Here is a 27450-nt window from a genome sequence, read left to right on the forward strand (position 1 = left end):
CAGAACTCGGCAACTAGAATAATTTTTTCGTTTTTTATATTCTTTTTTATTCAAATGAATCTATTTTGAATTGTTCTCGTAACACTGAAATCACAGTTTTTTTCCAATATTGGTGACCCGCGTTCCTAATAGTCGATTCCATAAAAATAGTGGAAGTTTTTTAAACGTGAAAGAACTGAAATTCGGAAAATCTGTTGGTCACCCGGGCCAACAAATTAGTTTTCCGACCAAATATCACCACATAAATTTCAAATCAATGAACTATTTCGGCGTAACCTGTAACCATTTATTTCAAAAAGAAAAAGTCCGTTGAGACATAACGTGACCGCCCTCTGATCCAATGTCCCAATTTTTATCTCGTATAATCTCGGAAAATCGGCAGTTTTCGTAAGCATTGCCATCAAAGAGAACCATCAAAACTCTCGTAATATCACTCTCAAGATGGATATTGAGCTACTCCAATCGACATGTGGTTTGTCTTCTGAACTCTTATCGGACACCTAAGGTTCATTGAATTCTTTTCAGCGGTCACGTTGGCCGTCTGCTCAAGTGTCAGCTTAATGCTGATTGGATGCCATACTGCGGATCGTGCGAATGCTCGTCGTAAGACTGGAAACTCGTCGAGACGTGGAAAGAAAGGAAAGAAAGATAAGTCTCAAAGATCGAAGAGAGGAAAGAAGGACGGAAGTAAACGAGATAAGAAGAAACCACTCGGACAAGCGGCTTCTGCTCCACCTGGAGGGGCTGCTCCTTCGAAACCATTGGGATCCAAGGATCCAGCTGGAGGATCGCAACGCGATAAGAAGGCTTCCACTGAACAGTCTCAGAAGCCTTCCAAGTAAGTTTCAAATGAATTAGGAGGCTTATTAATTGACCCACGAAGGGAAAGTCACGTGTAAACTACTGTAATTTCAGTGAGAAAGACAAGAGTAGCCGTGGTGGCTCGAAACGTGACAAGAAAGAGAAGAAGGAGGGATCGAAGCGTGAGAAGAAGAAGGAGACCGAGAAGAAGTATTCAATTATCTTCCAGTTACAATCAATCAATTTATATTTTCAGACCGGACGCTCCGAGTCCATCTCCATCTCCAGCAGCTAAAGAGGATGATGATATGCATACTGCAAGAGAACAACTCTCTCCAAAAACTGCTCCAGCGACTACTACTCCAACAACTCCAACTACTCCGGTTGAAACCCAGGCTGAGAAGGAGGCTATTATGAGTAAATATGTCAATGATGTTGAGGGAACTGCGTAAGTTTCACAATTAGATACTCTAGAAACTGAGTTCTGTTGTTTCAGTCCACAATCGTTGGGACCAAAGAAGAGTAACACAATGTTGGAGGGAGATGAGAAGAAGGCGGACTCATCTTTGTACAAGTAGATCACGGAACTGGGTATTCTTTGAGATCCTATCATTGAGAATGTAATAAATAAAAAAGTTTGGAGAGTGATTGAATGTGTTAATTTTAAATATATGAACACACTTCCATAGATCTTATGGTTGACATTGTGTGATTCTTGGAAGCTCACGGACTACTGTAAGCTGGCATTCGCTTCGAGAACACATGAGTATTATTTACATACGATAACGAAAGTTGCAGTTTTAGAACAGGTGGACTCAAGACTTTTTTAAAGCTTGCATTGCAAGTATGAGGGGTCTTCTCTATATCTCCGACAACTTGAGCCCTCTGCGGATCTGTCTACTCCTATTTTCTTGTTCAACTCTTTGTTCGAGTTTCATTTTTTGTTGATGAATATGAAAAGAAAGTTCTCTAAAAACAGACATTTGTGAATCCATTCGGAAACATTCGTTTTCTTCCATTTGACTTCACTTTATTATACATGTACTCTCCAGTGATAAACAATTCACATCCAGTGACTTATTCATTACCCATTTCAATGGCCGCTGTTTTCGGGACATTCAGGTCCGTTTTAACATGATCTGCGTCTCTCGAATCTCAATTATATTCTGTCGATATGCGTGACCGGATTTGACAGAAGGAAAGAGCAGAAAAGAAGAAGCAGTTGAGTAGGAGTTGAGACTTTTTGAGCTTTTTGAAACAAATGAGACATTTGTTGAGAGGTTTTTCAATTGCAAAATCTTCTCTGAAATCGCAACTATTTATTGTTTTTCATAGTCAAAAATTCCTTCCGATTCTGAGCCTCCATTCGGAATCTAGTCTCACTCAAAAAGAAATGAAGAGTTCTCAGTTGTCTGAAGAGGTCAAACAGGAAAAATAAGTTCACATCTTCTGGTGTTCTCTCTGCCTCTCGACGCACTTCATTAATCTGTATTCACCCAAATGGGATATATCCTCTGAACTCCCCTTCTTCACTTCTTCTTCTTCTTCTTTTTCCACGTTTTCTTCTTCTTTTTCCTTTTCCGAAATTCTCCTAATATCACACAAAATTCACAAGAAACTCTCTACTTTTCTCTTCCTTTTCCGTTGGCTTTCTTCCAAAAAAATTTATGCATATAACCTTTCTTTGCTCTTCTTTCCACCCGTTTCTTCTCTTTTTTCGTGTCTCTCATGAAATTAGGAAAGAATTCTGGGTGCGGCTGAATTCCTAAAACCAAATTTTACGTCGCTTTTCTGTGGGAGAGTGACTTAACACACAAAATAAGGTTCATGTCAAAATGAGCAATTTCTATGCATTTTTAATGAGCAAAGGTATCCAATTCGTGAGAGTGTAAAACCGGAAATCAGTTGGATTGGTGCCCACTTTTTATTAGCTCTTTATTAAATTGAACAATGAAATGCCAAGTAGCACTTGTTTGATTTTGATACATAGAAAAAGATTATATTGAGAAATAGCTGAAACCGACTGGGATCACCTAGCTCATCGAATACAGTAGTTTCAAACTTTGTAGCTCGAAATCATATGTGATTCCTTGAAATAGTATTTTTTTTTTCGTATGTTTTTTTTTGTTTTACTCTAATGATAATTCGATTTATTTACCTGCTTCTATAATACACCTGTCGGGTTTCGGAGATTTTACTGTTCGATTTTTAAGAAATTGTATCACTTCTTTTAATATACCTATTTTCTGTTCAATCTTAACCTCCTTCCGACACAATTCATCTCAAAAGCAACAGACTGTATTTTCCTTTTCTCCTATTCCCATTTTCAAAGTGGTCCCTATTTCCGTTTTTCACACATTGTTTCCCACGCATATATTTCGGAAAAGAGAAAGAGCTCTTTCACTTTATAGCTTACTAGTTCCTACACTATATCCCTTCCAAAAACATATACGTTTTCTTCGTCTTCTTTTGCTCTCTTTTTCTAAGTGGACCTCCGTTTTTCTTCTTTCTTCTTCTCGACCTCCGTAGACACTAAATCAAAAATGCACCCTTCAATGGAGATGGTTTTACAAGAGAGAAAAGAAAAAGAGAAAGGGCATTTTATGGAGATAGAAGGGACCTCCTTCCGTTTTCGGTCATCATTCAACACAACACAAGTACTTTTTCCTTTTTCTTGCAGTCGACAAAAACAAAAACAACAAAACAGAAAAGTCTGAAGGCGAAGAAGGAGAATATGAGAACTAATAAGGATTTCGCTCTGTTTCTGTACGATTATAGCAAATCCTACAGTTTTCTGATTCTGCAATAGCTAGAGTTTCTGAATTTACAGTAACCTGTTGTACCTGCTTTTCCCAGAAAGGAATAGCTGGGAACGATTTGACACGTTAGATTGGAAATAGTGGGAATCGAGCTTCTTCACAACCACGTGCAACCTTCTTATGGAGAATCTCTACAAAAAGACTCAAATTTGAAATATAAAACTTGACACTTGATTTATTTTGCTTTCTTCAAAAACTGGCAAAAAATTTTTAAAAAACCCCAGCTAGTATCATAATGGTAATCCTCCAACAAATCTGACAGCTAATTAGTCGTTTTCAGATTGAAAATCTGATTTATCTATGATACCACCGGAAATTGCCTCTCGTTCACAAAAAATTCAGAGCTAGATATATAAATCCTTCAAACAGATTCCAACATCTGCCGTTATATTCAACTCGCGTTCTTATCTAATAGAAGAATATACCTAGAGTCTCAGCTTTTCAAACCAATTTCTTCAAACTAAAAACAAAAACTGTATATACAGTCATAAAATTCTTCGTTTCTCTCCTCCATTTTCCAACAAGTTTGTCATTGAATCCTCATTTCTCTATTCATATCTCCAATGAATCTCTTTCCTTCCCGAAAACTTTTTCTTTTTTTTCTTCGTTTTCCTTCTGCATCACTGCTAATAATCTCCTTCAATTCATCTCTCTTGTCCCATTATCTTGTCAATTACACTACCGACAATTCAAATGCCATTTGACCGCCGCCAACGCTTCAAGGGTGGTCTAAAAAATGCACTTTGTGATTGATGAGTTGGCATTCTTCGCCTCGTTTTCTGAAAATGATGGAGATTCGAGGAAACATGGAACCGATTATGTGACCGATTCTTGTTGTAATAACTACGAAGTGGACCAATGTGAATCTTCCAGATATTTTAGTTAGAAATAATACATTTTTGAAATGTTATATTTTTCTTGACACGAATACAATTCAGCTGAAGTGAATCACAAATCTGAAATTCGGTACCTTTACAACATGGTACCATGCTAATAGAAAAACAGTATGGTAACTCTGTCCGTTTTGGTAATATTAAAATTCGGAACTTATTCAGAATCTACTCGAAGTCAGCTTTCAAACTGTATATTTCTTCCGTCCGAAACCACTAATTTACGAGTTATACCTATCTCCAGGTAGATATTTTTCTAATAGTATTATTAGTTTTCCCGTGCAACCAATATATTTTCAGAGCTCAACGATCTCCCATGTGTTCATTTGTTCCTCACTTTTCTCACCTTTATCCCCTTCCTCGTTTTTTCTTTTTCACTCTCTCTTTCGCTCACATAAAACTTCCAACTAAATTTCACCCCATTCCACACTCCCGATTCCTTCATTTTCCTCTTTGAATTTCTTCTCCGTGCAGTTCAGTTTTCATGAGCAATTCCCTTCGGGACAAATGTTATTTTTTCTGTTATTGCTGCTCCTCCTCCTTCTTTTTTCTAACTTCTCCACTACTTCACACCCTCATTCTCTTTTTCTTTTTCCTCTGTTTTTTTTCAGTCTAAATATATTTTTTCGGCTGATTCTGTTAATGAAAGCTGTCGAATGGGAAAACTAGAAAACAAGTGTCTCTGCCAAAATGAAATATATATTTCCGTAAAAATAATGAAAAAGAGATTCGAAGATACTTCCAATCTCTTCAAATACTTCTTTTTCTATTTCATTTATTTTCTTTTTTCCTACTTTTTGCTCATTTTCCGCATCATTGCTTCTCTACTTTTTATAGGAGAGAACAAATAAAAAGTTTCCTTTTTCAGAACATAAAAGGAAAACGACGACGTTGTATTCTGATGATTCAGTGTCAGCTTGTCGGGAAGCAAGAAGAAAAAGAAAACGACGGTGAGGAACATATTAAGAATTCTATAACATCAAAAGCTGTACTAAAGATACTTTCTCTCTCTCTCTCTGTTGTTTTCAGTTGGTAATTCTGATGGAGTCATGGAGTTAGTGTCCTATTACTTGTGAAAGCAAACTGCTTTGAGATTTTAAAAGTGTTTTCCAAATTTTTCAATTTAGCGATTACAATGTTTTAAACATATTCAAAGTTTTTACAATATCAGAATTCAAGATATATGTCATGTAGAAAATATTCAACTGAGATATCTCTTAAGTCATTATATTCTGCCGAACTTGGTTCAAGAATATTTGGTGTTTGCTAATTTCATCACTAATATTCCACTAATACTCAATTCTTTCGAAGAGTCTACCGAGATGTCTTTTGATTTCAAAACCCCCTGATGCCATAGTTTCTCATCTGTAAATATAGTTTATGAAACCTCGCCCACTTGAATGATTCTAGACTGAATGTTCATCTTTTGACACCTTCAAAAGAAGAGGAAGAATCCACGTAATTTGCATACAGATGACTTCTTCTTCTTCCTCTTTTTTTCCTCATTTCTTCATGCCACACCCCATCCAATCCGTCGGTTTGGCCATCATAATAGTCATGTCGAACACAGAATAGCCACCCATTTCCATTGTTTTCATTTGGCCACTTCTCTTCTCCAATCCTATTTTCAGATAAAACAATACATCTTTAAACCCTTCGTTTCTCTTTTGTCACAAATTAAGTGTCGTCTTTTCGAGTCTTCTCTCGAGACGGGAAACATCCAAAATGGCTCATTTTTCATTTTTGGTGTGAAGAAGAGAGGGAGGATATAGGGAAGAAGAAGCCCATCTACGAAATTTTCGGGTGTGAAGCATAATTTAGTGTTTGTTGTTTTTGAGAGACATAGTCTGAATTAAAAAGTAGAAAAGGGAAAAATTGGAGGAAGAATAAAAATGAAATTAGAATTTCAAATTTTTCATTCGACACATTTTGTTTGCAATTTTTGAGTGATTACTTTCTTCTTTCTTTTAAATTTTTTTTCCCATTGACCTAAAAGTGGGTTCAGCGCCAATTCCATATGGTCGGAAGTTCGACGCTCTGAATCTGTTTTCTGTTTTTTCATCTGCCGTAAATACTGTAATTGAAGCACATCCTTTTTCGCACTAATAGTTTATTTTTTCGGGTTTTTCCGTTTCTTCGTTGAACTAACTATTCATCGACACTTGTTGAAATCTCTCTTATTTAAAAAATTTTTTATGTCAATAGACTCGTAAAATGCAGTGTGAATAATTTGAGTACACCCAAAAGACCTTTTTGAAAAATAGATATGTACTTCCATTACTGTATTTACGGTAATTAGATGTGCAATCTTTATTGACTGACTGGACACCTACAGCGGCTTTAGGATGACTCTTCTGGGATTGGATTCATTTTTTCAGTCGTGTCTATACATTCCCGAACAGCCATTATCAAAAAGTTGTTTTCTGATTACATCTTAAGCTTTTTGGATTCTCATTGCTCTGTTTTTCTCTCGAATTTCTTGTTTTTCTTACACCGAATTAATAATATTATTGTGGTTGTTCTTCCCAATCCTTGTCATTTTCAGCCATTCCATCTCGGTGTCAATTCTGAAATCTTCGTTCTTCATATCACAATGGGATCGCGTCTCTCTTGTTCTTGTTCACAAGCGGAATGTTGGACAAATGATGAATCCACGCTGAGGTTTGTTGTTTCTCTTTCTACTTTCACAATCACTCATCCAGTAGTCAGTTTCTTTTCTCTCCCAAAAATATAACTTTTTTTGTTTAATATTTATATTTTGCTCCAAATACTGCCACGTCATCAACACATCGGAGCAGTCCGAAAAGGATGAAATGGAGTTTCGAATGAAAAATAGTATTTGGGATGAGCGGGAGAGGACAAAAAATGGACGAGCAAAGCGCGATATGTCATTAATTTTCGTCAACAAGACACTTTTGGTTCAAAAAGACAAAAATTGGGAAAGAGGAGGGAAAACAAAAAATGGAGATGACCAGAACTATTTAGATATTCTAAAAACAAATATGGGGATTGGGAGAAGAAAAAGAAGAAGAAGAAGCTCAGTTAAATCGATAAGTGAAAATAGTTTTAGGAAAATATAAAACTTAACAGATGTGTTAAAAGGTGGACCAAAATGTCTGACATGGAGGAATGCGATATTTTCGGACACTTTACATCAAATATTACAAACTTTCCATTTTCATAATTGTTAAATTATAGCTAGACACTTTTTCTCAACACTGTTTATTCTTTTAAAGTTTTCAAATCAGCTGAAATGTTATTCAAATCAAGAAACAAGAAGATATAAATAAACTTATAAAAATTAATGATCTGGATAATAGAATGATCGATGAGGATTCAATCCATGTACTCTATGATAAACCATATCTTTCACTTCCATCTCATCACTAACTGCGTCCGTTTTGTATGATGCTGCATTCTCGAGAATAAACTCGACAGCGTCTGCATCGTAATACGATTTTTGACGAATTAACGAGAGAATTGCTTCCATTTTTGTCCGATGTCTCATTGATTCTAGAATTCGAATTTTATCGTTTAACAACATGATTGTCATCATTTCTCTGAAACATTTGAATTTTTCATTCAGTTATTGATCAACGGATAACAAACGTAATCAGGGTATAGACAGCAAATGACCAAAGAAGAAGAATGAAACATTTCAAATGCATTCTTGCTTCTTCATCCTCAAGTTGCTTCATTTCTTCCAATGTTAGAATAGCTGAAAACACCCGAATAGTTCCAGAAAAGATTAGAATGAGACTTACGAGTAGTAAGGGAAACTGTAACTGCTTCATAAAAGAAAAGAGCGCAGCAAGCAGAGACACAAATCGTCAGAACAATCAATTTCATGATAACCTGAATTTATTTTTCCGTAAGCATATAGAAAATGATATTTCACTCACTTTTCCAATTGATTTGAGTCGGGAATAAAGGATTGATTCGTCCAAAGTGAATCCGAGTCCATCATTCTGAAAAATTGTCTTTTAGGGGAAGCTGATAATTCGGAGAAAACGAACCAAATCAATTTCTCTGACGTTAGTCGGCTCCACCTTCGTATCTTTTGTCTCCAATGGGGATTTTGGTTCCGTCATTTAGGAAAATTCAAAGTTGTATTCTGGGATCCAACCAGCGTTTTGTATATCCACAAGAAAAAGTTGGATTTTTGAAAAGTTCACGGAACAAATTTTAAGTTTTCAAAATAAATTTCAGTAGTTTCGAGAGTTTTGAATCCTTGATGAAACTCTGTGTTGATCCAGGCCATTTTTAATGGTTTCAAACTTTATGAAAATATAATTCTGAATTTGTGGAGACACTCTGGCCATCCGTGTTGCCAACCAACTTGGCATCCTTTTAATTTTCCTTTTAGTTCCCACTTTGCCCTTAGTTTTTCCATATGTTCCTTCCTTCCTCTTCACATTTTCCGTCCAATTGATTTCTGAATTCATCCAGATTTGGGGGAGGATGGAACAAAGTGTGAATTGAAAGGAACGGAAGAGAAAAGAAGGAACCAATTAAAAATAGACGGGACTTCACTTCTTCTTTTCTTAATTATGGAGTTTTGAACAAACTGCCTCATTCATTGAAGGACAGTCTTCTTCTCTTCACAAGTGTTCAGTTCAAAGACACTTTTGTATCAAGTGATCCTTTGTTTGAATATGTCTTATGATGATATATACCTTCTGTAACTTCCACTTGACTTGTTTCATTTCACACAAATCTTCCTTCTTTTTCTATTTACTTTTCGCAAAAACATCCAATAGACGGGACAATCATTTCTAGCTGATATCTTCCTACTCTCTTATTATTCTGGATGAAATTCTGAGGGAAATTCTGGAAAACAATAAAATACTAGAATATAATTATGTGATTTCTCGAAGGTTTCCCATTTTATAAATATTCTAGTTGCTTTTGCAATCGAAAAAACACGAATCTCATTCCCAAAACACTTGATTAACTCTACTTATTTGTTGTCGCCTTCCCCAAACATTTTCCCTTTTTTCAGAATTGACGCGGAGCTATTCGAGTTGTCACAAGACGGACAGAAGTGGGAGAAACTCGACGGTCGACTAGCTAACGTGAGTTTAATTTTGATACAATCGAGGTTTCTGTGATTTGAAAGGATAAAAGTGAACTTTAGAATCTCATGCTTCTAGGTTCTAATGACATGCGGATGGCTGACTTTGCATACTTTGTGTACTACTAGTTTCTAACTTTTTTCAAATGTATAACATGATTCAAAACGGTATTAATAAATCATATAGTCATCAACGACGTCATGAACATCTTCTTCCTCTTCTTCTTCTTTTTTCTCATCTTCTTCGTCTTCTTCAGGTACGTGTATTCAACGCATTCGACGATTCACAACCACGTCTTCTGGCAACGTCTTCTTCCGGCCAAGTTCTTCTGGATACTTCTATACCGATGGGTACGTATTCCCTATATTTCTGATACACCCTCATTTCTTTTGCAAATTTTCAGTAATGTCTATCGGAAAAATCTCATATGAAAGGGGGCCGAAAGGGAGTGACTTTTAACTCAAAAATGCATAGGTGTGGACAGAAAAGAGGTGTGACCGAAAAATGAATTTTGAAAGAAAATAAGTGAGAGAAAAAGAACAAGCGTTTTTGTTTTTGACGAGATCCTATTTTCTTTTCTGAGATTTTTGAACCATTCAGTTTCAGCTTTCAGTCTGGATATTCTCTGTATTTCTAAGAAAAGAATAGCCTAACCGCCCACACAAAGTCCACTCGGAAGATCAAATAAATGACTGGTCTTACAGTTATCCACGTCATAAACCATAAAATACTTTCATATTTCTCTAGATCATCCGCCGTCTTAGACGTGATAAAATCATAAAAAACCACCCACCAATTGATTTTAAAGTGCTCATCAAACAAATACCTCCTCTGATATTATGAACGAGAAAAAAGAGAAAAAAGGAAGAAACTTTTCATAATAATTGACGAGCCCTCTATCCCCTTCACTCTCTCCTTTTTCTGCTCTTTGCTCCCGAGTAGTGTGCATTTATTTCCAGTCGCATGGCGACATTCGACATTCATTTCACGAGACTTTGTCTACTTTTTTATGTCTTTTATATGTGCATTGAGATCTTTATTGATTTTTAAGTGTTTTTTCAGGAGAGAAGATTCATAAAGTCAGCGACTTTTTTGTCTATCTGAAGGCCGACGGAAGGACGATTGGATTCAATACTTTGAGTTTTAAAGACACATCTTTACTCATTTCACAGGTTAGACTCCATTTTGATTTAAAGGGAAATATTACAGGCAGTAGCCATAAAAGTATTTACAAAGCTTATCGGAAACAAAATTTGGAATTCGTTTAATCAAATAACTATCTTTAATTGATTCATTAGAAAATACAAATCTCTAGAAACAAAAGAAGACGTAAAATATTGTAGCATACAGATATGAGTTGAAAGAGAACGACATAAGAAACTTTAGAGAAGAATAAATCTGGGATGTTAGGTTATCAAGAATTTAATAACCATACAGACATTCTCACAAAAATAGAAACTGGAACGAAACAAATTTCTTACTGGAAAAAGTTACTCTGAAATTTCAGAAAATCTTTTAAAATTTCTGGATAGAATACAATAAGTCATAGACTAATTTACGGAGAATCTAAAAAATGTGATTACAATATATTTCGATACTTTCTATGTGAGATGCCCATCGTTTTGTCGAATATGATAATTTCCCTCCTAGTTCAAAACAAGCCAATAAAACACCCATATGATTTCCACTATATTTTTCGTTAAATTAACTGATAAGACTCATTGCCAACACCTATATCAAAGGACATTTTATCAGTAGTGATGGACGTCAGATGGACAGTCACTCGAAACGAAAAAAGAACTTGAAATGATGGATTATTTCACTATTCCAATTGTATTTCAGTCAACGAATACATCTGCATTCAATATGTTTCAACATTCATTTTCTGCTTCTGTATCCAGAATTGCCACTTTCGAGGGAGACTCAATTCAACCATGTGATGAACAACCAGAAACTTCAAATGTAAATATTTTCTTGTTTTTCAAAAGCTCAAATAAAATGAATTTTCAGGTATCATTAAACCCATTAAGCATGGTTTTCAACTACAAAGGGTCCCCAGTAACAATTGATTTGGTTTGTGAAATCCGTTTAAATCACTTGTTATAATTTGACTAATTTCAGTTAGAGTGCTTTGCTTGTTCATCAGAAGCCGAGAATTGTGTAGATATTGCCCATGCAAACAACATATTCCGAGTTATTGTGTCAGCTCATGCTCATCTATTTCTGATTCAAGCCCTCAATGTATCATCTCTACTTTTGGCTAGAACAACATCACATTTGGTTGCAATTAGCTATTTGGCAAGACAGAATGAAAAGATTCAACAGAAATTGATATCCCTTCTGGAAACATCGGAATCAAGTGACACCGCTTCAAGAGAAGATATTCGACAAATGCTTCTTCTCAAGAATGTCGTCGTCACTCAAAGATTGAATTCATTACAACAAATACCATTGCCTGGAATAGAGGTGACACACTTTTTTCTTTTTTTTTTCTCTCAGATTTTCCTGCATTTCCGATTAAATTAGTCTCAAATGGATACTGTAATTTGATCTATACTTTGCTCCTTTCCACTCAAATTTCTCTCTTTTTTCGGAATGTCAATTCGTTTTCCGTAGATTTCTTTCTCTTCTATGCCCCAAAAAAGGAAAGAAGTTCTATAGAAAGTGTTCATAATAAAATCGAGAAGAACCTTTTCTCCTATCCAAATACTACTACTTTTCCTTCTTCTTCTTCTTTTTTCTTTATCATTTTTCTTTCTTCTTCTTCTGCTCCTTCTCCTCCTCTTTTCAAACAAACAACACTTTTTCTTCGTAAAACTTTTCCTAAACTTTTTCTTTTTTTCTCTTCCGTTTAATTTCAATTCGGTTATTTCGGATATAATTGGTTGTCAAGACTGGATTGATTGATTGAATTAAGTTTAGATTCATTCAATTCGGTCAAGTACTCCTCTCTTTCTCTTCTTTTCAAGCTTTTTCTTCACTTCTTACGGTCATTTTTTTCGTTGTTCAAGTGCATTCTCGTACAATAGTCATCGTTTATCTATGGAAATTACAGAAAATTACAGAAAAACTCAGTCAGTTCTCTCATTTTTCCTCTCTCGAATGCTACATGTTCTTCTCTTTTTATTACTTTTTGGTATCAGTTGACAGGCAGATTTTTGCAACAAAAATCACAATATTTGAATTTCACAAAGAAGATGACCTTTTCGATTGAAGAAGAAGAATGAGAAAAGAAGATACAAATTGAGCAAACAGAAGCGAGTACGCAAATATTAGGAACCTTTTTTCTTCTCTGTACTTGTGAATTAGTTTTCAACTTCTCTGCTTGATTCGAGAAAACTAGATTGAGTTTCAAACTATTTTCAATCTTTGATTTATTTGGAGTAATCTAATTGTAAAACTGTCGACAGTTATTCTGCATACTTTTGAAATTAGACAGGATACTGTAGTTACAGTAACCCAAAAGTGTTTTTTACATTGGGTAATCTCCTGTAGGAAAGTCTTGTTAATACATTCAGTTCAATGCAATGCAACTATACAGAAAGAATTCATAGAAAAAAGTTATCCACTGCAAAAATCATGCTAGATTCTTACAACCTGAATAATTTAAATTTTAAGGAAACAGTCTATTTGTAACAACAAAACAAACTATTAACAGAGACGAGATTCTATTGAAAGTTTCAGAAAAATAATATTTGTGACTGGTACTGTACACCAATAGACGTCACTTAAATTTAACAAACCCCCTAATAATATTCGTATAACGAGAAAGAACACTTTTTCTTGAAAAAAACAATAATCTTGATCAGTGACTTGCTCACTTGATAACCTCATTCCACCAGCTCCCCACTTATCAAATATTCCATCCGAAAGAACCAGTTCACGTAATTCCAAAATCTTCATAACGTGTGGTCAAGTGTCTCTTCTTTTTTCCGACTTTTTGTACGTGTTGATCTGTTTACTTAACACGTTCCATTTTACAAATGTTGTTGCTTCTTTCCTCTTTCCTTCACAGATATGTATGTGCGAATGTAACATTTGTATACTATAGGTGAAGAAGAAGAAGAAGAAGCATGGAGAGAGAGGTAGGGCGTCAAGTGCAAAATACGACGAATGAAAATGAATTGTTGACCGGATTTCTCGAGTACCGTCTCTCTCTTTTTCTCTTTCTCCGTTTCTGCCAATCCGACAAATCTTTCCGTCCAATCAAGCTTCTTTTTTACATTCATTCTTTACAACAAATTATTAGATCCAACTCATTTTCTCAACCCCTTCTCAAGAATCTTTTTTGGGAAAATTGAACGGGACACACCAATAGAATCTGGATGTTATTTCTGTTGGATTAGATGTGTCAAGTTGATTTTTTTTACAATAATTATGAATAGAGAAGAAGAAAATTTTTTATACAGCATTTATTCGTAACCCAGTTGACTGAAAATGGGCGTGCACGCTTTGAAAAGTCAGTAATGGGTTATTCCAGCACCGTATTCAATCAGAACTGAACACGAAAATTCGAAATTTCTCATAGAATTTTTCGATAAGTGTTTAAAAGAAAAAAGTAAGAACTAAAATTTCAATATATTACTGCCCACCTGAATTTTAGTTAACTGATTCTCAAAGTTGGCTGAAACTGGAATGTGGGGATCTATCCATATGATCTCAAACTTCTAACTGAAACCATGCAAATTTACCAGCAAACATTTTTACAGTATCCCTACTGGAACACCCTAGAAGTCCGCATATAAACTTTAAGCAAATAACCTTTTTCCATCAATTTTCAGTACTACGTTTCTTCATTTCTTTTTCCTTTTCTCATTTTATACCGGATCCTTCTTTTGCTCTCACTTCCTTTCCTTTTTTCCTTTTGTTTTCTCCGCATTTCTGTTCTTTTTTCTTGCTCTTGTTTTGTCCGAAAGATTAGCACCTTTTCATTCTTCCAAAACGAAGAAAAGTTTCCAAATATTTCTTTGATATTTCAGCTTATTCAACACGATATCTCACCTCAAATCGACCAGAAACTACTCAAAAATTGTCGGCTCGCCTCGCTGTTTTTGTATCATTTCAATATGAATTCGTTTCGAATGTAAGTTTTTTTATTTGAGAGAAAAGGGAGTTTTAAAAAATGCTGAAATTTTCAAATGTAAAATCTATTATTCTGAAAATCGCAATTCTAAAAAAAGAACTTTCAGATGGCGAAAACCAATGGAAATTCGAGACATGAACACAATGAATACCTCAATGGCAGCTACATCAACTAGCCAACAGTATCATCAAATTCCGATTCAAATACAGAATCAGAACATAAATACAATTAGTTCTTCTTATCAATCACACCCATCACAACAACAACAACAACAACATCCAGTTGATCACGTTACAACTCACAACGGTACAACTACATTTCATTCAACGGTTCGTGCTTTTGCCCTTGTTGTAAACTTATGCTTTTGGCATTCCTCTAAAATATTACTACTTCTGATTCCATTGTTTTTCAGATTCCCCTGAAACCAAGACTATGTGAAGGGTCGTTGGCTCCTGGATGTTCATTGGCTGAAGCATCTGAACAGAGGAAACGAGAAATGGCGGAGCAAAAGAAAGAGTTGGCAGGAACTTCTTCGGCAGAGGATTATTTCGTCAGAAAGACAAATGGACGGCTCGGACTCACTATATACGCTCACAATGATGATGGGGTCATCAGGGCGGAGGTACGAAGAGTCTCGGGGCAATAAACGGGAACAAGACTTGAAAAATGTAGATAGACACTCTTGAATTTCGGGAACGGGTTCTAAGTTCTAATTGTCAGTTCTCCAGGTTCGTGGTGTGACTTCATTTGCTCCCCGTTGTGCCCAGGTTGGAGATTCAGTGGTTGCAGTTGATAGTGAACTCATATCATCCGTAAGAAATGCATCTGATGTTGAGAAACTGCTTCGAATAGGAAAAGTCATACATCTCCGACGGAAAACACCTTTACCACCAAAAGTTAGTTTTGTTTAAAGAACAGATTTTGCATTTGAACTCATCTTTTTGAACATTCCTTCTAATCCGTTTTGTTCGTTCAGGCGCCTGCTCAACTTGATGCGACAAATGTCAATAAGAAAACGGGCTGTGCAAAGTTAGCGATGGCTTTACAAGAATTATTGGTCACTGAGAAGAAGTATGTCAATGATCTGAGAGAGGTGAGACTAGAATTAGAAGGAATCGAAAGAAATGAGAGAGAATTTCAGATGAATGATGTGTTTCTTTGTATGAGACAAGTCAGAGATATCATGCATGCAGCTATCAGATTGTATAAAATGCAGACTTCATTTGTTGACAGTATTGAAGAAGCAATTGGAGATATGAGTAGACAGGATATTTCAGTTGCACAAATAAGGGTGAGTAATAGAAGATATAGGTAATTCTAAAACTCATTCAATCTAATTTTCTAGGACTCTGTCATGCGAGTCTGTGCAGTCTTCATAAATAAATGCGCAGATTTCAAAATCTACGCAGAATATGCAGCTGGATACCACCTTCTTCAACATGAAATCAAGAGTAAAAAAGAGCTTTTGTCAAAATTAGAAGCAGTTAATAGTACGAGAGAGCAGCATTGTTCTTGGGAATCTCGAATGATTAAACCAGTCCAAAGAATCGTTCAGTACCCTCTTCTACTGAAAAATATTGCCGATGCCCTTCCAAAAGATGCGAGAGAACGAATTCAAGTGGAGACGGCGTTGCAAAAAATGCAGACTTCGGCTGAATACGTGAATGAAATGCAGAGACTTCATGAAGATTATGCACAATATATGGAGACTGTCAGGAAGGCGAATGAGAATATGTTGACTGAAAAGGTAAGAGATCGTCTTGTGATTTCATATGAACTGAGTATTTCCAGGGACTTCGTTTGGATAATCGTGAACTTCTAGTCTTTGCTCATATCAAATGGAGAGATGCTCCAGCTGAACACTACGTGGTTTTCGTTTTCCATTCACTCATTCTTCTTCTTCCATCTTATGCCAGAAAAGAGATCAAGGTGAGATTTCTTCAATCTCTTTCACTAATTTCCATCAATTTTCTAGATGAAATGGACTCGCGTCCTTCCGATAAATGAGATAGATATCAATGAAATGCCGAATGACACTTTGAATCTGAAGCTATATCATGCTGCGTTCGAAGGGCCTAATGGACAATTGAGTCATTGTTAGTTTCATTTTTTCAATTTCTCAATCTATTTTCTTAAATATTTCAGCAAATCCAAACACCGTCTATAATATCGAGTGTTGTCAATCCCAATTAAAGCAACATTTAATCAAAAATATCAAAAAAGCGAGAGCTATTTTCTCAAGGGAATCTCATCGTCCGTTGAGTGGATCAAGCCAATCTGATGGTGGATATGTATCTGAAGTCTCGAAAGATCATAGAAATTCTAAATAATCATTTTTTTAAACCATTTTATGTGTATATTTTGTCACCAATTTGTTGCCAAATTTACTAGTCCAAACTATAGAATACGGGTAAAAAAGAGAAAAAATACAAGATTCAATAAAATAGTTTGATGCTTTTTTGTTGAATTATCAAAACAATAAAAAGAAATTAAACATATTTATTGACTACTCCCAATCATACGGAAATTCGTTTGCTTTTGTGTTGGCCAGTGCCTTTTCAAGTAGTTCATAAATTGTCTTGTATTCCGGTGCGTCGAAGAATTTTCCCTTATCCAAAATAGGAAAAACTTCCATATATTCACGAGGACAACCACCGAAAAGACATCGTTGACGAGTAGTTTTACACTCTTTTTTGAATACTCCAACGTCATCAGACTCAGTTAAATTACGCCACGGAAGACGTCCAGAAGTCATTTCAACCACCATGTACAACCAACTTTCGATGTCATCTTTTCGGCATTGTTCGCGTTGGATATGACACGCCAATGGAGCATATTTTACGGTCCCACGAAATCCAGCACGTGCACGTGGATTACGGAGAGTTCCGTCTTCTCGAGCGAATTTACGAGCCATTCCGAAATCCAACATGTACACCTAAAAGATGAGATTATGTTATCTAGCTATGGAATGATATTAAGAAACCTTTCTGAGTTCATGCATTTCTTTTCGTCCAATCGTATAATTTCCTGGTTTAATGTCTCGATGCAGAAATCCAATGTTATGCAAATCCTCGACTGCTTCCAATGATTGTCTGGCTACTGAAATGGCGGTTCCCATGGAGAATTTGTTGAATGGAGCCGTTTTGCGAAGATCCTGAAAGAAGATGAAACTGATATAATTATATTTCTAATATTCTCTGCCAACCTGCAAACTTTTTCCAACCAATGTCATCACCATATAGTAGAATTTTCCCGGCAAGTTTCCGCGATCAGCGAGTTCCAAAAAGTGGCGACCCGCAATTTTCTGTTTTCGAACTTCCAAAAGAACAGCAACTTCCATTTTAAGAAGACCCAATGGATCAGATTCTGCTTCCACTTTCAATGCATATTCTACGTCGGTTTTCCCTTTTTGATTGACCAAATACACGGCACCGAATGCGCCTTCTCCGAGCTTCTTCAGAATTGTCCACTTTCCACATTCACTTCCAACTGGCAACTGGACAAGCTCACAAACCGTAGCCATTCTTTCGATATGATCACACGATCAGTTCGTGTTTGTCTTTACTTTTTTCGAAATGTAAAATAAATTATTTTTCTTTTTCAGAAATTGATTTGGCTACTTTCTGGGATATTTTGAAACTGGAGAAAGAGGATGTTTCACGCTTATTTATTTAACCATTAATCAAACTGAAAGTTAATTCAAAAACTAATTAAACAAAAACTTTTGGTCTCTATACCATTGGAGAACCATCAATCTTGATTTCGAAAAATTCTATGGGTTCGGTAGATTTGACCGCTCGAGTGTTGTTCCTACAGTAATCTCACAGTAACCCGAACAAGCGGTACATCCCTAACGACGCTCCGTATACCGGAATAACTGATAAAAACTTAATAAACTCCCATAAATTATTTGAAAACCAAATGAAATAAAAATTAAGATATTTATTCAAGTACTTTTCATTAAAAGCTCATTATTTTTGAGTTATTTGGCACACAACTTCACAGTGACTTGTCCACCAGTTGGCTTTGCCGTTTTGAATGATTTCGCCAGGTCTTTATCGTCTCCAGAGAACTAAAAAAAAGAGAATTTGAAGATACTATGATGTTAACGCTTACCAAACTATTTACAATAACAAGTTTCGCTTCCTTAGCTGGTGCTTTGTTTCGAGTAATCAGGACTTCGGCCGTCTTTCCCGGTTCGATTGTTCCGAATACTGGGTTGACACTGTGTAGAAAATAGAATAATTAAGAACAAAAGATAATGTCTCACAGATAAACATTATTGTCAGACGTTTTGAGCTTGAACATAATTTTCTTATCATGCGAATTGGAGATTGTAATTTTCTTCTGTTCTTGCTTGTCAGCCTGGAATTCCAGATCACCAATTGGATCGACAGTAACTGAAAAAGTATATGAAAAATGGGTACTCGAGAGCTCTTAACCAAATCAAAACGTCAGAACTAAAATTCACCAAATTTCAGTCTTGAGAAAAATATTCTCTAGATTTTCTATGAGTTTACGTCACACCAGAAAAGTCAAGTTTCAGGCATATTACTAAGACACTAAGACCTATTACATCTTATATGCGTAATACTGTGAGGCTTCAGCTCTCCAGCTTCGGATCCTCCTTCTTTCTTCTTTCTTTCATCATCTTCTTCTTCCGCTCTTTTCGTCTCTTCTTCTTCTTCTTTCCTCTCCTTCTATCTTCAGCTTTTAGTCTTTTCGGCTGTGAATCCCTCCGGGGCGCCGTCTGCTAGGCCTTCGTCCAAGCCGCTCTTTTCAGCCGAGGGTGATCAGCGGCTTTTCTTTATCCTCCTTCTTCTCCTCTTCTTTATCTCACTCTCTTCGATTCTCCTTCTTATAATTTCCTTCTTTTCCTCCTCTTCGTTCTCTTATCTTCCTTTTCTCTTCTTTTTTCTCGCTCTTCTTCGATTTCTCTTTTTTCTCTTCTTCTTTTTTCGCTTCCTCCTTCTTTTCACTCTTTTTCTCTTTCTCTTCCAGCGCCTTCATCTTACTTTCGACGTTTGGAGGTGGCGGAGGAGGAGCTGGAGGTGGTGTTGATTGGATGGGCTGCACAATGATTAATTACAGTATTTCGAAATATTTCTCACCTTTGCTGCTCCGCCCTTTTTCTTCTTTCCACCGCATCCGACGATCAACCAAAATGTTGTAGTGATGCCGACGAAGACAGAAATTCCGGCGCCCATTTTCCCCGGAAAGAAAAAATAATCGTTATTCGAAAGAACTTTCGAATTCTCTCACTGAATGAACTTGTCCTGAAATGCAGAGAGGTCTTACTGAAGCTAGTAGGACAATCACGTTTTTCTGATTTTTGTTTTTTTTTTGAACAATACGCAACACGGCTAGAATAAAAAATTTATTGGGATGCGAGAAAAAAGAACATAGATAGTGAAAAAAAATAAAAATCAAAGAAAAGGAAAGAATCACTAGCGAGAGGGACAGAGACAAGTATTGAAAATTGCGGTGATTCGGGCCTTCCTGATTCAGGAAAGAACAATTCAAGCACCGCAGGATCATGTGAAGAGCAGAAAAACACCGAAATTACACGAAAATTGGGAAAAGGAAAGGAAAGGAAAAGAAAAGAAACAACCAACAGATGTGAAAAAAATGAATTGTGACTCTAAAATATCACGAAGCGGCAGGTCGAACTCCGTTTCTTTCGTAGTTGACTAGTTGTGTGCCCACCAGGTACCGGTCATTTTTGATTTTTTCTGCCAATTCGGAAAATTTGGCAATTTGCCAACGGATGAATACAACGGCTGATGTGATAAACAAGAAGGCTGGATAAGAGAATCGAAGCAGAAGCATTGTCCATTCAAGGTCAGCTCCTAAAAAATATATTTATATAAATTTCACAAAATCTTCAATCAAAGAAAAAAAACGAAACTAACCAGCAATGAAAGCATATAACTTGATCACCACCACAGGGAACGCAATAAATGATGATAAATATAGAATACATGGCACCACTATCCTCACGAATACGTGAAGAGCTGCAAAGTTCTCGATACCGCGTTGCACTAGCAGATCTAATTCGGTCTTCAGCCACCAATCAGGTCCCATAACAGCAACAACTCCAAAAATCTTCATTTGAACGACTCCCATTGCCCAATCTTGGTATGGGAACATAAGAGCGCTCTAAAAATTGAAAACAAGTTAAAGAAATATTGAGAACTATCAACTACCTGCTGATAGCCCAGTCGCATCGGAGCGAAAAACACCAGTTGGAAATAAGTACCCAGCAGAAGTGGCAAGAGGAAGATGATTGGAATAGCAACAAGGAATAGACGCATCCCCTGAAATAATATTTTGATTGAATATTCATCGACCATTTTTTGAAACTAACCAAGTATGAATAATGAACAACTGCTCTCTTAAACAAATGTGGTCCTCCACGAATGAACTTTATAACAATTGCTCCGAGTTTTCCAAGCATCCAGCAGACGTAAAGTCCGAGTGAGACTGTGTACATCTCATGAACATTCATTTGACCTGATATCACCAGTATAATTAATCGACCGATTGACGCTGGGACAATGAATACTACAACACTACAGAGCGTTGTTGTTGCAGACATCAGAATCAGGAGAATCGTTACACGAGCACCAAATAACGATGGACGGTTGTACGGTTCGTATGCTCGTGGCTCACGGAGAAGAAGCAACGCTTGATGTTCAGCAGCGAGTCCTCCACCTGCAGCACCAGCAGCCGCTGCTCCTGCATTACCTTCTGCTGCGCCTCCTAGGTTCCCAGCATTGTTGTTGTTATTATTATTATTCTGATTCAGATTGTTGTTGTTATCCGAAAGAAGATATTGATCCAAGTCCAATGCGGTCCCAACTATTTTACACCAGATTCTGACTCCATATTTAATGAAGCCTCTTCCATTAGCATGTTCCAAAATAGCGGGCATCACAACTTGCAGAATGAGCAATTCCAACGAAATTTCCGATAGAGGAGTTTCAGCACTCATTGAAACATTATACGGTAGAAGACTGGGCAGAATTGATGAGATTATGTTCAGAGGAATGTAGAAAATGAGTAGAATAGTAGAGAAGAATAAAGTTGTAGAAACAACTAGTCGTCGAAAATGTCGAGTGAATGGTAGATCAATCATTTCTTGAATTGGGTTGAAATCTGGGTCATTAAGATTTCTCATGAACCAAAGAACTCCTGGACGAAGAATTTCTCGAAGCAAAATGACGAAAGAAGCAGAATAGAATACATATACCATTCCAACCATCCAATGCAAGAATATCGACATGAATGGAGCACTGGAGAATGTAGCCACTCGTTGTGAGAGGGTTATATTGAAAAGTGGAAGAGTACAGACATCCATCCAGCATCCACACATCACAGGGAAGAACCCAATTTCCAGAAACACGAGCAAGAACACCTTGATGATTAGGAACATGACACCAAGGAACCGATACATCAGCTTCATTTTCAACGAGAGCATCAATTGATGGAGAGTAAAAGTTATACCAGCAATCTGGATGTATCCGAGGATCATCGCCACGATCGACGGGAAGTATGCTATTTTTCCGTGAAGACCTATCACACCGAGCAACCAATTACCAAATCGATATGGAATATATGCTGAAAATCCACAATATTCATATTTCGATTGTAGAGAAAAACTTACCGAATGTAACAGTGAAAAGAGTATTCAATGATATCACCCAAAAGACGTGTTCTAAAAAGATCAATGAACCATCAAGACCTAACAATCTTTGCCAAGTGAGTTCATCTCCGAATCGATCCCATTCTCTCCAATTGTCATCTTGATCAGCTGCTGCTGCTTGTTCTTCAGCTTGTGCGTTGTCTCTTTGACGACGAATTCGTCTATTAGCTCGTGCAGCAGCACGTGGAACAATCGGTTCAGGTTCCATTGGAGGAGGAATCCTATCATTTGGATGAGCCACATTCTGATCTAGATTTGCGTGTGGATTTCCACGGACATGCATCAACAGCCCGTCTTCTACAATTTCATTTTCATCATCTCTCATGTCATCGTAAGGACCAACATCAGGCTGAAACTTGTGAAAATGAAATAATGTTAAAGTATGCTAAGATTTCTTACCATTCTTGGCCTGAATCCATGTCTTGCCTCATAAATATCTCTCCTTCGCTCTTCAAAAGCTAAAGCTCCTGGAAAGCCTCTTGCCACAGCTTGTCGATGGTTCAAGAAATCGTCACCGTTAATGTAAACCACTCCTTCCGGTGGTCCATCACTAACTTCTTCAAAAAATTCTGGGACGCCTTCTGATTCTTCATCCGATTCACTCTCTTCATCATCTTCTTCATCATCATCTTCGTCGTCGTCATCATCTTCCTCTTCATCATCATCGTCATCTTCCTCCTCGTCCTCATCAGAATCATCTGACGAAGCATTAGCTTCATTAGCTACATCGTCTCCAGCCTCATTTTCCGCTTCAATATTCAAAAAGTGTTGAGGGCCTCCAATTATAATTTGTTCACGAAGCCAGACGAGTGAGATGAATGTGCAGACAAAAACCACGAGAAGAAGACTTCCTTTTAGGATATCAGGGAGAAAGTTTTCAGTTTTAAATAGTTGGAATGGTGCATTCACAATGTCGTGAAATGATAAATAGAAGATGCAGTTATAAATACGTGCAGCGGTTAAAGGAACAATTCCGAGCCATGTCGCCATCACAAATGTATACACTAGCCACGTTTTGACCATAATAGCCCCAGAAGTAATTACTCCTCGCATTATTTCGAGAATTGGCAGAGCTTTGGGCATGTCAGGTCGATAGATTGGTTGAAACGAATATTTGTGATTACATAGTTCGCATACTTCCTTTTTACTGAAAATTGATTGATATATTGTTAGAATTCAAATGTAAACGAATATTGTGCGAAATTTCCAATACTAAAAACTAACCTATATTTGAGCCATTCCACGAGACATTCCTGATGAACATATTTGATACTTCCTGTACATAAACACGGATAATACAGATTACCTTCGTTTCCACGACACACTCGGCACATTACTGTAAATTAGTTAGTTTCAAAATGTATTTTCGTGGAAAACTCACAATGGTCGTCATTGTCATCTACTGGTTGCTCTGTTTGGGATGAAGCTGGTTTTGAATCGTTGTTGGGTGTTTCATCATTTTGATTTTCAGATGATGTGGATGGTTGATTTGATTCGTCTTCATTCCCACCGTCGTCCGGTGGACGCTGATGTTCAACTTCCATTTGATTAACTGAAACTTAAACTTGTGAAATTGAAAATGGAATAGAGACGTAAAGAAAAAAAGTACTGCATAAAACACGAGACATAAAAAGAATTTGATAGAGAAGGGTGGAATGAACTGGATTAAAAGTTGAACATGGAAGGCTTGGACAATTATACGAATCGATAGGTTACAGAACAAAATTTCAAACTTTGAAGAACTGAAAATTAGCGAATTCGAAGCTTTTTAACATGATACAACCAGGCAGAGAAGGGTGTTGAAAGAGTGTTCAATGAAGCAAGACGCAGGAATATTGACAGAATTCTGCATAGAGTGGGCTAGAGTGAGAGACATCAGAAGAGGAGAGAAGGAGAAGAAATGCATGAGATGGTGATTATAGCGTAGAAATGACAGAATGAATGTAACTTGGACGCATCGAAGGATTCCAATCTCCTCTCAAAGCAGAAATAATAAATCAAAAAACCGATAACATATATAATCGTTGGATGCCTCAAAACTCTTCAGTCTGCTGAAGTTGTCTTTCGGTTTTACACTTCATTGAAAGGAAGAAGATTTTTAGTTTAGTATATTCAGTGGAAATAGGTTGACCATGTTTGAACCGGCAACAAAACTGATAATTAGCAATACATTATAAGAAAAATAGTGAGATTGATACATTTATTCATTCACATAAAACAATTTTAGATAATTTTTTCAAAAGAACTCGAAGTCCAAACCGAGACGGTAACCCGTAGCAACCATGAACGGAAGTTATTATCAACGGGTAGAATAACATTTGAATGCCAAAAAGCATGAATATAAGGGATCTATAAACACGTCATTGTGAGGTTTCCTTCCACTTTGACTTCTCGATATTGTGGATATACAGTGGACGAAGCGTTTCCTGCGAGATGAGATGACGGGCTGGAAAAATCAGTATTAGTTCATAGAAGGAATATGGCTAAATAGTTGTACCTCAAATCAGGCCAATGAGATTTTGTGTCATCGAAATTAACATGCTCCGAATATTCGTTTTCTTCTCGTTTTAATGGTTCAGATGTTCCCGGTTCGTCATCACTGTCTTGTTTCTTGATCTGGTTCTTGATCTGTGTTTCTTCGGAATCTGAAGAAATCACTCTGCCAGTTCTGATCAAAAACTCTTTCGATTTGTGATCACCACCTCTCGGCTTGTTGGGTTTCCCAACTCGTTCTGGAGTCATATACCTCTTCTGTTTCTTTCGTGATCTCTCGTTTGGTGTCATTTTAGTCCTATCAACTTTTGAGAACACGATTGTAGAAACTTTTCTATATGTCGGATGTCCTGATATACCGTTGTCAAGAAACTGAGTCTGACTTCGTTCTTTTTCACGCAACAGTTTGAAGTAAGTGATTGCATACTGTGGGTGCTCTGTTTTTTTAGCATCTTTTGCAACAAGAGACCAAGCTGCCGAGCAGATAGCGTTTGATCTACACGGCCAGTCGATTTCACACATACGAAGAAACTGACTCATCCAATAATTTGTATCCTTCAAAATAAAATTAGGTGAAACATAGGAAAAAAAGAATGGTGCCGTGTCATCATTCATAACATTCCATTGCATTTCTGCCGCTCTCCGTTCTCTCGCTACTTCAAATATTTCCAATGCTCTCCATATTCGCTCGTCTGCACATATATGTTCACGTATGTCTAATTGTGTGCAAGTAGTTTTTGTAGAGAATGAGAAATAGTGTAATCCTGATTGTTCATCAACTTTTGCCGCACGGAAATCGCCCAGTGTTAATCTTGATATTACATTATGCTTGGATCCATTTGACACAACGAGACAGTACATGGTGTACCCGAGTAGAAACCCATATTGGGCTTGGGTCAGCTGAAACGTCGGATCATCAGTCATCGCTTCCAGAAGATCGTAGAGTGCATGTTCGACTTCGAGATGCTCCGGGATAGCGTTCAGAATACAATAAGGAAATGGTTCTTCCGATGGACTGCTGCTTGGACTTATATTGATTCCGGATCGTGAAGAACTCGTAGAGGTAGAACTATTTCCGCTCTGAAACATCAATAATTGGAGGTAAAAGGATTACTCAAATATAGGAAACTTACAGTCACACTACTTGATCTTCTTCTACTACTCCCGTATTCGCTTTTTAAGGAACTTCCGCTTTCCGATTCCTCGGATTCGAATACTTCAAGACTGGGAAGATCTGGTGTGTCACGTTCTGCTTCTTCTTGTTCTTTGAGATTGTTCTCTTCCATTCCATACTTCAGCAGAGATGGCATATCTCTAGAATTGGGATCTAGAGCTACAATCTTCTCTTTTATGCTTTCAGTAGGATGACGAGTTGTTTCAACACTTGAATCTTCTACGACGAATCCAGAATCGAGAAGAAAATAGGTGAGTTTATTTTGAACTGCCACGTCTTCACTCAATTTCACAATCATTGTATTTCGAACAGGCTGAGCTGCATAGTAAAGAGCGGTGCGTACATCTGTTATTCTTTTGAAGATCTCTGTTGCTTCACTTAGAGAAATATCCGAAAACCTCTCCACCCAATTATTTTTATGAACTTCCATATGCCTCTTGAAATTTTTCAGATTGCATATTTTATCACAAACATGGCAATGAACAGTAGTTTGAGTCGATGGATCCATCATTCGAGAATTCGAAACAACTTCAGCACTGAACTGGAGTTCTTCTAGAAACTGAATAGTTGGGCTCTTGATTCTTTTGATAACCTCCAGGGCAATTGATTTTCTAACTCCACGAATATCGGGTTCTTCAAATTTCTTGTCAAAATCAATAGGTTTCAGTTGTGAAGACTGTTTCCGACATAATGTGAAACCAAGACTAGCAAGAAAATTGATTAATTCGACCAGTGAAATCGAGGGGAACGACTCCTGGATTATGTCGCAAGAAATATGACCTTTTTGACAGAATCGTGAATATCTGACGTCACTCAGTCGTCTCATAATTTCAGATGTTTCAGGAGAATATTCCGGATGGTTCTGAGCAACATGTGTTTTGAAAAAGGCATCCATTGGATTTCGTCTGCATATCAAACACAATTTTCTCTGAATGACTATATCATCTTCGTCAAAAGTAGCGATCCACTTGGTCGCGCTTGCTGCATCCTCTTCACAACGATAGGGGAGTGTAAGATCTGGAAATAAAACTACTTTTGAGTGTTTTATTTTAGAACAAAGAGACCATACCGATGTGGTGGTACTGAGTTAACTTTCGGGCTATGTCATTAGCTTCTTTTATAGGCAAACTCCCAACTCTGTCGTTGCTTCTTGTCATTTTTCCTCGACTTTTGCAACTTGTTCTAGTGGAATTTGAATATTCCGTAACAGAACCATCTTTCAATTTCAGTCGTTTAGCAGAAGTTGCCTGAGAGCCTTTTGGCATCTGTAACATAATATGCATGTATGGTGTTAAAAATTATTGTACAATTGTCACATTTATTACCTTTTTCAACTGTTCTTCGCATCCGGAGGGCTAAGTGCAAAGCACATGGTGCTAGGAGCGTTTCAACGATCCGCCCTCCGCCTAC

At 36.9% G+C, this 27450-nt stretch overlaps 8 protein-coding genes across 8 annotated transcripts; 3 read left to right on the forward strand and 5 right to left on the reverse strand.

Annotated features, from left to right (window-relative positions):
- Positions 1 to 441: 441 nt before the first annotated feature.
- On the forward strand, positions 442 to 1379 carry GCK72_002295 (uncharacterized protein; the record flags this gene model as incomplete). The annotated part of the gene is made up of 5 exons (XM_053723353.1): positions 442 to 472; positions 526 to 838; positions 916 to 1011; positions 1058 to 1249; positions 1298 to 1379. The coding sequence occupies 5 exons, from the start codon at positions 442 to 444 to the stop codon at positions 1377 to 1379; spliced, it is 714 nt and encodes a 237-aa protein (XP_053591998.1).
- Positions 1046 to 1414, reverse strand: GCK72_002296 (uncharacterized protein; the record flags this gene model as incomplete). The annotated part of the gene is made up of 1 exon (XM_053723354.1): positions 1046 to 1414. One exon carries the CDS (start codon positions 1412 to 1414, stop codon positions 1046 to 1048), a length of 369 nt encoding a protein of 122 aa, XP_053591999.1.
- A 6397-nt stretch (positions 1415 to 7811) lies between these two features.
- On the reverse strand, positions 7812 to 8601 carry GCK72_002297 (uncharacterized protein; the record flags this gene model as incomplete). Its single annotated transcript, XM_053723355.1, has 5 exons — positions 7812 to 8070; positions 8120 to 8228; positions 8275 to 8365; positions 8413 to 8478; positions 8527 to 8601. 5 exons carry the CDS (start codon positions 8599 to 8601, stop codon positions 7812 to 7814), a joined length of 600 nt encoding a protein of 199 aa, XP_053592000.1.
- Positions 8602 to 9730: 1129 nt separating this feature from the next.
- GCK72_002298 (uncharacterized protein) lies at positions 9731 to 16998 on the forward strand (the record flags this gene model as incomplete). Its single annotated transcript, XM_003104719.2, has 15 exons — positions 9731 to 9935; positions 10648 to 10757; positions 11428 to 11547; positions 11596 to 11658; positions 11707 to 12051; positions 14565 to 14668; positions 14775 to 14997; positions 15081 to 15290; positions 15397 to 15564; positions 15645 to 15761; positions 15810 to 15959; positions 16014 to 16415; positions 16460 to 16597; positions 16644 to 16764; positions 16814 to 16998. 15 exons carry the CDS (start codon positions 9731 to 9733, stop codon positions 16996 to 16998), a joined length of 2661 nt encoding a protein of 886 aa, XP_003104767.2.
- A 176-nt stretch (positions 16999 to 17174) lies between these two features.
- On the reverse strand, positions 17175 to 18191 carry GCK72_002299 (uncharacterized protein; the record flags this gene model as incomplete). The annotated part of the gene is made up of 3 exons (XM_053723356.1): positions 17175 to 17603; positions 17652 to 17822; positions 17874 to 18191. The coding sequence occupies 3 exons, from the start codon at positions 18189 to 18191 to the stop codon at positions 17175 to 17177; spliced, it is 918 nt and encodes a 305-aa protein (XP_053592001.1).
- A 459-nt stretch (positions 18192 to 18650) lies between these two features.
- On the reverse strand, positions 18651 to 19875 carry GCK72_002300 (uncharacterized protein; the record flags this gene model as incomplete). The annotated part of the gene is made up of 6 exons (XM_053723357.1): positions 18651 to 18740; positions 18785 to 18893; positions 18939 to 19068; positions 19245 to 19360; positions 19509 to 19713; positions 19758 to 19875. The coding sequence occupies 6 exons, from the start codon at positions 19873 to 19875 to the stop codon at positions 18651 to 18653; spliced, it is 768 nt and encodes a 255-aa protein (XP_053592002.1).
- Positions 19876 to 22222: 2347 nt separating this feature from the next.
- On the forward strand, positions 22223 to 23925 carry GCK72_002301 (uncharacterized protein; the record flags this gene model as incomplete). Its single annotated transcript, XM_053723358.1, has 2 exons — positions 22223 to 22429; positions 23845 to 23925. The coding sequence occupies 2 exons, from the start codon at positions 22223 to 22225 to the stop codon at positions 23923 to 23925; spliced, it is 288 nt and encodes a 95-aa protein (XP_053592003.1).
- Positions 23926 to 24722: 797 nt separating this feature from the next.
- Positions 24723 to 27197, reverse strand: GCK72_002302 (uncharacterized protein; the record flags this gene model as incomplete). The annotated part of the gene is made up of 4 exons (XM_003104821.2): positions 24723 to 24819; positions 24871 to 25946; positions 26000 to 27057; positions 27110 to 27197. The coding sequence occupies 4 exons, from the start codon at positions 27195 to 27197 to the stop codon at positions 24723 to 24725; spliced, it is 2319 nt and encodes a 772-aa protein (XP_003104869.2).
- Between the last annotated feature and the right edge of the window lie 253 nt (positions 27198 to 27450).

This window comes from Caenorhabditis remanei, chromosome I (assembly GCF_010183535.1).
Source record: "Caenorhabditis remanei strain PX506 chromosome I, whole genome shotgun sequence".
NCBI classification, from domain to species: Eukaryota; Metazoa; Nematoda; class Chromadorea; order Rhabditida; family Rhabditidae; genus Caenorhabditis; species Caenorhabditis remanei.